Source organism: Varroa destructor, unplaced genomic scaffold, assembly GCF_002443255.2.
Source record: "Varroa destructor unplaced genomic scaffold, Vdes_3.0 BEIS01000002.1, whole genome shotgun sequence".
Taxonomy (NCBI): Eukaryota; Metazoa; Arthropoda; class Arachnida; order Mesostigmata; family Varroidae; genus Varroa; species Varroa destructor.
This window is the reverse complement of record NW_019211455.1, coordinates 9,603,951-9,617,194: the sequence shown is the minus strand read 5'-3', so window position 1 is coordinate 9,617,194 and position 13,244 is coordinate 9,603,951. Positions and strand designations below refer to the sequence as shown.

The following is a 13,244-nucleotide window of genomic DNA, read 5'->3' as shown; positions in this document are numbered from 1 at the left end:
ATAGACAAGTTCGTCATTCGAATGGGCTAGCATGGGTTGGTGTGGTGTGTACAATCGCCGCAAATGGAAAGGACACATCAGGCATAGGTAAGGAAGAGAAGGGTTCGCGCAGACGACGGCAGAAGACGCCCTCGTGGCTGCCAGCTGCAGGCGGCTATCGGCAGTTGTGTAGGAGCGCCGCGCTAGATTTAAATGTGAAGGCGGAGAAAGAATCGAGAAAATGCAGGCGGAATGCCAGCTGAGCAACGCGCAGATTTACTACAGCGAGTACGCTGTATCTTATTTGTATTCGTTTTCGGTGCTTGATCAAGGCGAGATACAAAATTTGATAGAAGTTTCCGCACTCGCTTGTAGCCTAGCTGTGAAAATCAATTAATAAGGATCAATTACATTCTCCAGGGGAAATTCTAACGAAACAAGTTTCTAACGAAAATCCTATGTGATTATCAGATGTGGGTCATACTCTTTTCGCTTTTTAATATCGAGAATAAAGCTAGCCACAGAACCACCCTCTCCCATTGTTTACGTTGTCCCCCAGGAGGGAGGATTGAGGTGCCATGGCAAGCACCTCGTCGTTTCGAACGTTCGTATTATATACGCTAGCAAAGTGAGTGGAACGAAACGCTGAAGTGAGTTCTGTCCGACGTTCGCTCGTCGCCTTCGAAAAGAAACAGGATAAACAAAGTGAAGATTCCTAGGTTCTTTATCGCTTTGAAAGCAGCTAACAGCAACCGATTCATTTCGCGTCGGATATTATCATCACGTCACTGGTAAATGTCGTCTCCTAACCACTTTCGAAGACGGCGTAATACGTACAAGTGAATACGCAAAACAATTGAAAGTTAATTGACCCTTAATATATTAGCAAAGTTTGAAGAATTGGAACTGTGCCCACACGACATTGTATTATTATTTTTTAATATACGGTTGATAGATGTCACACTTGTGTACGCTCGTAGAACGCTCTGTGACCAGTTGATTTTTTTCGTTTTGAGCTTCGAGCCGAATACTATCTTGCCTGATTGCGTTTGACTAAATCATGCAGCGTCACTGCTTCGCTGTGGGCGACTTCATTGGATTTTACAACTATTATTCAACAGTATCGTGCCGTTGATTATTCCACTGGACAATCCTGAGCTATAGAGGTGCCGCGTGCACGTCATAAGATTAAGTGGAGGTAATGTCTGCGAGGCGGTTACTTGCTAAATGCTCCACGTAACGTCGAAGTGTCGCTACAATCTCTCTGAGGTGCGATGAGCTTCTACCATAATCGCCTTGCATCAAATTGACAGTATTACTTTTAACGCCCTTTACTATTTTTCTATAAGCGATCAAGCGTTGTTCTATCTGGCGGAATTTTAAGGGATTATATAGTATTACAGTCGAAAGGTTTACTTACAAGCTCAAGCGCGTTGTCTAGCGCAGAACTAATTAACGAGTGTCTGTTGTTAAGAACAGACAATTCTGTTTGCGGATAGTGGGTGAAAATAAGAAGAAACCTAATGTGCTCGGAGAGCACTACTTCCGGTTTCGTACCTGTGGGGTAGCGTACCCGTTCAGACTTACTGCCTTACAAGAAGTAAACATTTTCAAATTTCAAATCAAGCAAAATTTGAATAGAGAACAAAGCTGTGTAAACTTGAGACTCGAATATTAGTTGAGAAAGAGCCTGTGGTAATTATTACGGCTAATAAAAAAGACGTATGTAATTTACCAAATGGATCAACTGCTATTGAATAGGAATCAGAGATGATTTTTTAGGATGTGACGTCATAGTGAGGCGAAAGGATCGATATATTTACAGTTCCTTATAATTTCGCAACTCGATAATTGTCTGTCTCGGAGCAATAAAGTGTAAAAAAACAGTACCACTGAATTGTCACTGTTTGTCTGGACAGCCTGTCTATGGTTATCCGTTTTCCGACCTTGTGATATCCGTAAAAATACTAGACAAGTTGGATTTGTATAACCCAAAAATGTTCGTAATCGATGTCGATCACGTGTTCCTATTCACCGGCGTACGAAACTAAATAAAACACGCTACGTTGCGAAGGTTAGGGAAAAGGGTAGGGCGCCAATTCAGTTTGCGGTATACGCATATCCTAGACTTGAATATTTTGAATAGAGTAGCTGAATAATAGTCTAAATAAGTGAAAACCGTCCTTGCTAAATAAAAGGGAAGATTGGTCTACGGAACATTCGTTGGCAATATGAAATCTCGTGTTGGGCTTAAACACAGATCATGGCCCATACATAGCTTTCAAGTAAAAAATAAAGAAGCACTGCTTTTTCTTTTGTCAAGTAATGTTTATTATGCATGTCTGGAAGGAAAAAAATTCGTGTGTCACGCTAAAGGAAGTCGGACCTGAGTTTCCTATGTTAATACGTGTTGTAGCGGCCCAAGTACTAATAGGTGTCACGTGCTAACTGCCCATGAAAAAGGTGTTTGACACCGGTCGTTGCAGATTGAGCATTTAGGTAGATTTGCTAATAATGGCCTTTAGTTTGATTCGAAACTAAATTTTAAAAAGGCACCTCCAATTGTACACAGGGGCATCAAGTGGGCCCGGTTACAGCGGCTGCGGTCATGACGTAGGCTTGCTGATCGTTTGGCGATTTATAATAATTCGTGTAACGAAACAATTCGTATGAGTTCAAAAAAAAAATGAATATATCTATTGGTTAAGCGTATGCGTAGTTCATTTCACGACGAGTCCTAATGGTACATCTTGAATTATTGGAATAACCATCTTGCCCCGTAATGATGCAATAAAGTGAAAGCGTTTCTAGCAGGATACCCGGAGTGGTCTAGATTCAGAACGCGAAGCGACGTCCAACAACAGAATTGGACTAGAATTAGCAAAAATGGAATAAGCATTTTCATACTTAAAGCCTAACAGCAGAGTAACTAGTAATCGTTGGAAATACGCCAACCTGATTATCAGCAATATGAAGAGATTTTGTCTACAGAACATTCGAATGTCCAATGACATAACGTACGTGAACCGAAGCTGTCGCCAGTTTTTACTGCTCGGTGCGTAGTCAGGTTGACATGTGTATTTCTCAGTCAAATTATTGTTATTATTACAATGTGAGTTTGTTTTTTTTATTTTCTTTTTTAAAGCAAACGCGAGCATTGTTTTTGAAAAGCAAACATTAAAATTGAATCTGCTGCACAGTGTATAAGATAAGGCATATTATAACTTTCAATTAGGCCTAATTAAGGATACGGCACAAACGATAGATATAAATCATTTATGTTAGACTATTGATTTCATCTAAAAATAGTATGGTCATTTCCTATATCTATGGTATATGAAAGGTGTTCGTGTTGTTAATTAATATGACACCCGAAGCATCTAAAATTATAGCGCATTTGCCCTGATTCGATCCAGCAATGATTTGTCTCTGGCATATAGTTGAGGTTAATGAAGCCTTCTTTGTGAAGTCAGTACGTCTGATTTATTACGGTTACGTAAGTAACGATTTTTTAAAACGAAAATTTCTGCTTTGTTTTGCTGTCGTTTGTCTGTATTTGCTTTCCGATTACGGCTTTCCACATGCCCATCTGTAGAAATGGGCCTGTCTTCGGTATGCTGAATTCGATTTTTCGGCTTTGTCGGCCTTTTCTAGCCGGGAGCAACCTTGTGGTGGCACGCCTTACTGCAGTATCAAGCAATAGCGGACGCTATTTCAAACGTTGCAGTTGCAGTAGTTCGCCGAAAACAGGTACCACCGGCGCAACTGGCAGGTTGAGTGCGGGCATCGTAATCATCGGCGACGAAGTTCTTCGGGGTGACGTTCGTGACGCAAATGCGTACTTCCTACTAAAAAATCTTCATCGATACGGTGTTAGTGTAAGGCGAATTGTATTTGTCGGCGACGAAATCGACGAGATCGGTAGCGTTGTTAAGGAGTTTGCCGGAAAACACAATTTTGTGTTTACTTGCGGAGGCGTCGGGCCAACCCACGATGATATCACGTATGCAGCGATCGCGAAAGCTTTCGATCAACAAATTGTCTTGCGACAGGACCTGTGGGATTTATGCAAGTTATACTTTGGGAACGATCTGACTGAGGATAGTCCGTTAACAAAATTCGCTCGAATTCCTGAACGGGCGGAGTCGATCATAGCGCAAGTTGTTCACAACTCCCGCGTGTTCACGTCGTGTTTGGTCAGGCTGGATAACATTATAATTTTGCCAGGAGTGCCACTTATTACAGAAAAGCTGTTTCCTGTAATCGTAGAACGCCTCGGCCTCGAAGAGATGCCTGAAATCACCCGAGAACTGTTCCTCTCTCTGGACGAGGCTAGCATAACTGAACAGCTAAACGAAGCGGTGTCCAAGTTTAAAGATGTGAAATTTGGCTCTTACCCTCACTTCCATGGAGATTATTATAAGACCAGACTACGGATAGAGGCTAGCAACCCAGCACATCTTGACGAAGTAGAAAATTATTTCCGTAACAGCTTGCCCAGTGGTGCTATTATTGATAATTTTTTAAGTAACCCCCTCGAAGCAGCGCACAGACGAATCGAAATCCTTGCCGCGAAACACCCTTTCGTTAGAGAAGCATACGATGTTGTCTGCAAAGCTCTTAGACTTTACAAACCCGAGGAAATTTGTGTGGCGTTCTCTGGTGGAAAGGACTGCACGATTGTAGCATACCTATACTATGCTGCCCTCCAAGAGCACGTCAAGGAAACGGACATTAAGACCAAACAAAATTGGTTATATGTACGTTCGGAGGATGGCCGACCTGAAGTTGAAAAGTTCATTGAAGATTCTGTAACATTTTACGGAGCCCACCTTATAACAATTAACGCATCTTACAAGGAAGCCTTAAAGCAGGCCATTGATTCGGGCCTGAAACTGTTTCTTTTGGGAAATCGTACTGTCGATCCGAAGGGGGATACACTTAATCACTTCAATGCGACGGACTCTGATTGGCCCCAGGCAATGAGGGCCTTCCCTATATTGAATTGGAACTATAAAGAAGTGTGGAAATTTCTTCGAGATCTCCATATTCCTTACTGTCCATTGTACGATCAAGGTTTCTCATCGTTAGGAAAGCAAAGTACGCCTAACCCTAAGCTAATCTACGTGGATGAGCGCGGAGTGACCCGATTTCGGGCAGCTTACCTTTTAGATGATAATTCTGCGGAACGAATTGGCCGACGATAGTATCTGTTATATAGATTTAGTTACAATGTTGAAGTGACTCGTTATGAAATATATGGTGAACAAAATTGTCTGTTACGCACTACCGTCGGTATGTGCGGTTCTTTGCAAACAGTAGATGCAAATTTATTGAGTGAATATATTCGTTATAAGAGCCTTAAGCCTGTCTGGATACTGGATATACATTTATACATAGGCATGAATTATACACATATATATATATATATATATATATATATATTCATTGGTATTATCGGAAGCGTCCTTTAGTGCTGTTGAAACAGTGTGCTATCCGTAAGCATAGCATCACTAAAACTAAAACTTTACATGAAACTTTTAAAATAAATTATATCTAGCAATAACTACAGTGAATACTGACGTGCTTATATGGATGCAAAAGAAGTTGACGAGTACCATAAAAACCAAAGGTTTCAATATAATTTTAGTCACTTCGCTTTATTTCCTAACTAGGATTTACCTCTCAACTCAGAAGTACGGCGCCAAAGGTAGGCGCGCGGAGCATGTGTCGCCCATTATGGCCGTCATTCTGAATTGCCGATTTAAACGACGGATTCTGCTTATGTGTTTCTGCATGTGTGTATGTGTCTATGTGCACGGTATTAAGTAACAAACTAATCCTTGTATAATTATCCTGTACGACCATATTGACGAAATTCAGTACACTTTATTGAATGATTTGCATTAAGTTAGTATATATATATATATATATATATATATATATATATATATATATTTATTTACATTCATACAGACACGACGCCTACAACGAATGTACGAGCAAGATTAGAAGTCTATCTGAAGTAATATGGCAATTGACGATGATTCTCATTTAAGCAGTCTCTAGTTTCGAAATCTGTATAATGTGAGTCCATCGTATACTTGAATATTATGCATACATTCATTCGTTTCAAATATGGCTGCGTAAATGTTTCTTAATATTAGTTGTCTTCAGGTGCTACTGCGGCTATAACGAGTCATTGAAGTCACACCGGTTTGATGGCAAATTGTTGAAAACAATATTTGCTTATTATCCGAAATCAGTCCAAATACAGGTTTTATACATTTATTTGTTTTTACCTTTACTATCTTCATCTTTTCGGTTTTTAGCAATTAATGTTGTTGAAAATGTCGACGCTTAAGAAACTGTAGTCACTCATGAGAAGTATGATCAAGACGTTCCCTGCTTCAATGATCAGCATCGTAACACTGACAGTTCCTCTGAAATTGTGCTGATAATGTCAAAATAGTTGGCATGTGGTTGGAATTACCCATGGTAGTGGACTTGGTTAGGAGTAAGGACAGGTGATGCCGGTGCAATGGGCGTGGCTACAATTCGAGCAGGCGCAGGTGCTACGTAGGTGGTAGGGGCGTTGTAAAGGGCTGCCCCGGTAGCACTTGCCGAGGTGCCGGGTTCATTTGTCGAAATGGAGGCTCGAAAACCAGCCGCATCAGCGATATAGTTTACCTAGAAAGGGAGCATAGTTTCAGGTGACTCATAACATTTGGTTAACTTAGTTGCTTAAAGTTCAATGAAAATAATTTCTTTTTAGAAAAATACACTAATTCATGCTCAAATAAGTACAAGTAGATAATTGGCTACGTGGGTTGAATCTATACAATTTGCCGTGTTTAAACACCACGTAACTGATACCGTGGGAATTTAAGGGTCAAGCTTCGTTCATTTTAGTTGGGCCCACATCGTTCGTCTGTTATACAAACAAGAATATTCTCGACTCAAGTGGCTTTTCAGCGATTTTTTATTTGCTTTAGTGATCTAACAAGTAGGGAGGCTTTTTTATCATGTATTCGAACAGATAGATGCTACAAACCTAATATATTATTTTACCGTGAAGTGATTACATATATCTTTAAAGCAGGGATTCCGATCTATCGTATAAAGGTACTGTGAAATAGGCGCTTAATCCATTGCAAAGCATCTGTGAAATCTGTTCTTCGTTCAGGATGTTTCACTGCGATGTGGACGCAGCTAAGCACAAGTGAGTGTAATTTGCAGTCAAGTTTTTAATGAATTCTTGGAACGAGCCCTTGTTGAGTGTACTAAAGCTCCACAACTACGAATCTCTATTAATCGGGCGTACTAATTCAGATGGTTTTGGGCCTATTGCTCAATGTAAAATGAAACATACTGAAGTAGAGGTTACCTGTCGGTAGATTCCGTGAGGATCCGTATATCCATACGAGCCAACTTTGGCTCCGACTGCGTTCGACACTTCACTACGGGTTTGACGAGTTCCAAACTCATCTTGCGTGTCATAGCCGAAGCTGTAAGGCTAAAGATTGAAAGGGTAAGATACTCGCTCACCTTACTCAATAAACAGAAAATTCAAATGCACTTCGAGAAAAGTAGACAATAAGAGAACGCATAATATTAATAAAGAGTATTCTCAGCCATTTTTCTTTCAACAGATGTGCACTTGAAATAAAAAGTCGTAGATTACAGAAGCGTTACTGGCTTTAGTCAAGCACAGCGGAAAGAAGTTGTCTCGAAATAAACGATACATTATTATTTAAAATTGCTAATTTATAATCGTAACGAAATGTTAAAGCTGAAAGTATAAGTTCGGCCAAGGCTCCTTTTTAAACTGCATTTTTATTTTTTGTAGGTTTGAAGTTCTTGTGCATATGTTTTCTCGAAAAAAAACAATCAACCATTTCAAATTGACAGCTAAAAGATTCTTCTAAAGGCCAAAGGTGCTATGTGAAAATAATTGCTAACGCATTGGACCATAATAATAAATCAGGAAAGCGACACTTTGATGTGTTTCAACCATACATACTCGCACTAAAAACGTATCTCTTCACAGAAATGAACAAACTTTGCGTTACGCTGTGTCGCAAAACGACGAAAGGTTCAAAATCCTTATCAAATTAGCTGATATATTTGATAGTATATATGTCAAGATGTCGGTGCATTTGTGTCAAGCTTCGGAGGTATGTTGACCGCAAGACACCATCTGGCAGTGCCTTAAATGGCGCCCAGCCGAAGTAACATCTGGCAAACACAATTCTATTGTAATCAATGATGGCCGTTACCAATGTCAGCGATGCATTTCGAAATTCAAGCTTTAAACGGCGTGGCACTAATATTGAGGTTTCGCTAAAAGTACGAACTATGATGCGAACACTAAACAGCTGTATGGGCTGGTTCCCTTTACGATAAATGATTATAATGATCACTGTGAAACTAACGGAATAAAATTATGTCAAGGTAAGAGTGCGATTCTATTCGAAATTATTGGTCGGCTTGGTGTTAACTTAGTTAAGCCATCGGTGTATTTGCAATACTTAATGGGTATATGCATGTAATGCCCACCTGTGGTGCAGGTACAGCTGCAACTGGCGCTGGCGCAACGGCCAGGGGTGCGTGGGGTAAGAGAGCACTGCTGGGAACAGCCACCGTGTAGACTGCGAAGGACACCCAAGTGACGAGGGGCATCTATAAAGAGATTAAAATTAACATTATTACCTCTATAAAGAAGTGAAAATCGCTGAAACGGTTAGAGTCAGACAGCTTTATTGGCCGCATTTAACGAGGTCGTTTTGCAGTGTAAGGGCAAACACAGCCCGCTGCAAAGATCATGGGCTTACTTCATAACGGGCCGAAGTTGCCTCAGCAAAACCCACCTTGTTATGCATGTTGCCAGGAAGGAAACAGGCGATTTCCTCAAACGATTAACACTAGACAGCGAACGAGGCACGGGACGAAGAAAACGACACCAAACGTTGTTGACTCGTCATAGAGTTCTAAGCGGATGACGCTCCCAGCTTAAGTCGCGCTTGCCTTTATATGTCAACGACAATCTGGTATTGCTCTTCTAATACTGGTATGCATCCGCGGCATATGAAGGCTAACATATTTCCACTTTTTTTCCTCCTTCCACTTTTGACACGCTGGTGAGCCTTCAAGCCAGCGTCAGCTTTATCTATGGTGCAACTACAATTCAGTGAGAATGTTCGGATCGACGATGTCAGTTAAGCTGAGCCTTGCGTGTCGCTTTTGGGTTGGAAACTTCGAGTATACTCGAACTCACTATATTTGATTTTGTGACAGGTATATCGATATCGTAGTAAACAGAGCAGTGAGAGCGGAAACTCGCAATATCCCCTGGACGATCCACAATGGACGGCCCTGTTGAAAACTAAAAGCTCGTAAGACGACATGTTGTTCACTTCGTTCAAGCTCTGTTCTTTAGCAAGACATCTTTCCCACGTGGTTAAATCGCGTCGCAAGGCGAAACGCCAAAAGAAAGACTTCAGAGAAACTGTGCCGCAATTAACCAGATGGAACGTATTTCTTTTTTACTAGTGAAATGTATACCTTATGTGATCAGTACTTTTTGGTCCCGATTCTCTTCGAATGTGTAGTACTGTTTGACAGAGCATTCACAGTATCCGTGTCCATAAATTGTATAGTATTTTACCACATCGTTATTGGCCGAAGTTCGGCAGGAGCTGCAAATCACTTATATTTCAATCATTATTATTAAAAAAATATTAAGCTTTGCAGCTTGCATAGAGGCCAAGGTAAAGGCAATCTTACGAGAAATATTTCAAATTTAACCAGAGATAGATACAATCCGCATGCCTGGTTTGCTACATTATATTTTTATTTTCTTGTAAAATGCTTGCGACTGTTAATCCTGACCTTTTGTTAAATTCGTATCCTGATTAGCAAATACAATCCTAGTTATTTTTAAATATAATGGACGTAACGTGTCTTTTGAATAGGATCAAAACTAGGCGTATCCAGTACAAAAACATTATAATTATTCAATGATATAATCTACAGTAATGTCGACAAGCAATAAAATGGTTCATTCCGTGATACAAAAAAAACATCACGCCCTATATAAATGACAAGAAAGACTACTCCCATTAAATAACTGTAATTATTATTACAGACTTAACACTTAAGTCTAACATTAACCATCAATTGATTTAAACGCTTTTCTACAAGATCACGTCGCAAGCGTTCTTGCGTCCTCCTTAGACTTAGCGTCATTGAAAATTTACGTTTATTTATGAACACAATAAGAATTTTTCGAAAATCGACCATGTCGAACGGGCATGCTAGCCATAGGTACACAAGGTAACGTCGAGTGTTAATATTATGTCTAACTCTGCATCATGATGGTTGCATGAGTTAACACCTGTGTAGCTATAATATTTATGAATGTATTATATCTAGCTTGTCGGGAAGCCCTGTAGTAGACCGGCACCCAGGGCAAAAATATGGAATATCAAATTAAGCCACGTATAAAGTGCACGTGGCCAAATAAGCAGCAAGTGAAATGCGCAGAGGGAAAGATCGTACGCCTCTTTAACCGAGTGCCTCTAGTCAGCCGGATCGGTTCGTTACGGAACAAGTGATATTGACGACGGTGCTAGCGTCGGCAAATGGGAGGCACTTTGCTATATTCGTGTGGCCGCGTGTTGACGTTTGCTAACTGTGGGTAACGCATTAGGGCACTGGGTGGCCATTGCGCACATTTCTACATCAGCTGCATGATACATCCTCGAGCAAAAGTTAATACTTGATGTAAATTCAGTAGCGATAAAGCAGGCGAGAAAAACTGCCTGGGTTTTGATAAAATGTTACCTCCCGAGATAAGCTTCCATAGCGTTGCATTTCTTCCATGCATTGTTGCAGACCGTGAATGTCAGTAGGTTTAGCTAAAGCGAACGCCAAACAATAAAGGGTTGACGCAGGTGACCGACAAAACTGAGGTAGACGTAAGGACTGCCGTAGGAATTGGGTTTGTTTACATAATAGCGAGCAGTATTTAGATATGATGTGTATATTTTTCTGAGCTTTCTGCCCCTCGCAGCGACGATACGATAATCGCTGTGAGGGGCTTATACTGTTAGATAGAAGAAAAGTAAACTGTAGAATTGCTCGAACAGCTATTAAAAATGGTATCCATAATAGCTTGCATCCATTTGTCTAGCTCCATTTGTCTATTTAGTATAGTTGTGTGAAGTAGAAGTGTGAAGATACATTTTCAGTTCAGTTAGATAGGGGCTGTTTGCCTGCACATACTGTCCTACCTTAAAATTATGGTATCCGTTTTACTTGCTGCATATCCAGATACAACAACAGTGGCTAGTGACCTCCTAACAAATAGCTCGAGCAACATTACAAAGGCCATTCTTATATATTCTTATATTTTTTGGTCAAAAAACGATGATTCCCTGAGTGGAACCGCCACTTACTTTCGCAGCCTATTTGCTCACCGGTCCCAGTACTCTGTACTACCAAAGTGTTCGAAGAGCGTCGCGCGACAGATCAGTGTCTTCTTAGCGACTACCAGCCTAACGTAGCTCTATTGACCGCGGTGTCGCTCACCTCATTCTTTCTCTATTCTTCACCTCTTTATGGCTGCCGCCTGTACGTTTTTATAGGTAAATACGTGTTATTTTATTTTAGATGTAGCTTTGCCTATCCAAACCTACCTATATGAACGAAGTTGAGGAGATCCTCCACGAAGCACAGTGTCGATGTTATTCGAGCATACCTTATGCTATACGATGTGTCGAGTCTATCTGCACAAATATAAGTAAGTACATCTGTATGATAAGGTGGCCCAGTTAAGCGTGTGTATGGTTCCCTGTATAGATACCCCGGCGAAAAGTTATTAACGCCTATACCAGCGCTATCAACCCGATTATAAGCTGAAGTAGCGGTGACAGTAGTAGCAGGTACCAATGTTAACGGGACATGTGTGATATGTGTAAAAGGACGATTCGCTACGTTGATTTTACTGGCCGATGTCTTCACTAGGTCCCGAAGGGTCTAGAGGCTCAGATATCAGATGAGACTTGCTCAAGAAAAGGTATTAACGTATTTTGCGTGTTGCAAGAAAATGTCTTGCTTTTCTTGCATATATATGTATATACATATATATGCATGTATAATAAGACAATATTTCCTTTTTGTATATAAGTAAAAATTTGCGGTATATCCTTTTTTAGCTAAACTAGCAGTATATTTAATCAGAACATTGCTCGGTAACGGATCTTTGTGATAATGTTAGTTTAGTGATTATCTAAACCCTCTATCTTGCCCTCACAGCAAATGTGATGAATATTTCTGCATAAATAAGCTAGAACATGTCACTTGTACATAACATCCAGTGTAAACTAAAAACCCTTTATTTTAATGTTTTAATCATCTATGTCACCTTAGATAAGTGAATATCTGCCTTATAGTTTATAGCAAAGAACACCTTGGCTGCTTTTATAATTTAGTAAATAACAAAAATATAGCAGTTCAGATAACTACATGATAATGTTACATCTAAATGATTCGCGTGGAACTTATCTCTACGAGCCAGTTTTGGATACAAATAACTGATATGATAATTTTTGAGTTCTTCAAATCTGGTTTGTTGTGTCCTAGACATATTACGTTGACAGTACTCAAAGATTTGCATATAACCCCTCAGGGTTCGATCCAAAATTGAAATCAGATAGCCCAGTTTAAAGCAAGGGAAAGCAGATAGTTTTCATAGTGTAAACTGAATGTTTTGAGTTCTACGTTCAGTACTGCTGCTAAGTATTGCTTCAGATGGCCCCCTTTGTACGTAGCGACGTGTGCCGCTATCGAAGCTAGAACACCTCAAATATATTCAAGTTCAGCAGGCAAACACGTCATCGCTGCATTATTACAGATACAGATGATTCCATAATCTAATGTTTTTCGAAACATTGATCGTGTTCTTCGTCCAGCTTTCGCATAAGAAATATGCAAATCGCAAAGACCTTGAATGTGTAATGCAAATTTTAACGCTTTCTGCGAGTTTGTCCCCATTTCAGCAGGCCAGTGCATGTCATTGTGAGGCCCAAATGATTTATATCCTTTTCTTTGTCTTTGCGAAGCACGAAAGTAAAGCTTGATCACCTTGGTAAATGACGCGGAGCGTCGGAACCGCGTTGATTCTTCCCTCCACTATTGTGTATCCCGTCAAATCTTTTGTCACAACCTTTGACAGAGTAGTTCCGCTCCCTGACTGTCGCTGA

At 40.3% G+C, this 13,244-nt stretch overlaps 3 protein-coding genes across 9 annotated transcripts in view; 2 read left to right on the top strand and 1 right to left on the bottom strand.

Annotated features, from left to right (window-relative positions):
- Positions 1–272: 272 nt before the first annotated feature.
- Positions 273–5,555, top strand: LOC111245211 (bifunctional FAD diphosphatase/FAD synthase-like). 3 transcript variants are annotated; one of them, XM_022793244.2, is made up of 2 exons: positions 273–770; positions 3,575–5,555. In XM_022793244.2, exon 2 carries the CDS (start codon positions 3,594–3,596, stop codon positions 5,184–5,186), a length of 1,593 nt encoding a protein of 530 aa, XP_022648979.1. In that variant the 5' UTR covers positions 273–770; positions 3,575–3,593; the 3' UTR covers positions 5,187–5,555. The 3 variants fall into 3 exon arrangements, with proteins under 3 accessions (XP_022648979.1, XP_022648980.1, XP_022648981.1); XM_022793245.2 differs by lacking the exon at positions 273–770 and adding an exon at positions 791–3,034; XM_022793246.2 differs by lacking the exon at positions 273–770 and adding an exon at positions 791–3,091.
- Positions 5,556–5,867: 312 nt separating this feature from the next.
- Positions 5,868–11,714, bottom strand: LOC111245212 (cuticle protein 10.9-like). Of its 3 annotated transcripts, none has more exons than XM_086978915.1 (4): positions 11,679–11,714; positions 8,539–8,661; positions 7,367–7,495; positions 5,868–6,669 (listed from the first exon to the last, which is right to left on the bottom strand). In XM_086978915.1, the coding sequence occupies exons 2-4, from the start codon at positions 8,659–8,661 to the stop codon at positions 6,469–6,471; spliced, it is 453 nt and encodes a 150-aa protein (XP_086835041.1). In that variant the 5' UTR covers positions 11,679–11,714; the 3' UTR covers positions 5,868–6,468. The 3 variants fall into 3 exon arrangements, with proteins under 3 accessions (XP_086835041.1, XP_086835043.1, XP_022648983.1); XM_086978917.1 differs by lacking the exon at positions 11,679–11,714 and adding an exon at positions 11,439–11,461; XM_022793248.2 differs by lacking the exon at positions 11,679–11,714 and adding an exon at positions 8,850–9,847.
- Positions 10,789–13,244, top strand: part of LOC111245317 (G1/S-specific cyclin-D3-like) — a 40,315-nt gene continuing 37,859 nt past the window's right edge. The window contains exon 1 of one of the 3 annotated variants that reach the window (XM_086978911.1): positions 10,789–10,952. The gene's annotated coding sequence lies outside the window, so the exon portion shown is untranslated. Of the gene's footprint in view, positions 10,982–11,651; positions 11,783–13,244 lie in introns of those variants that run through there. The other 2 variants (XM_086978909.1, XM_086978910.1) reach the window with 2 other exon arrangements.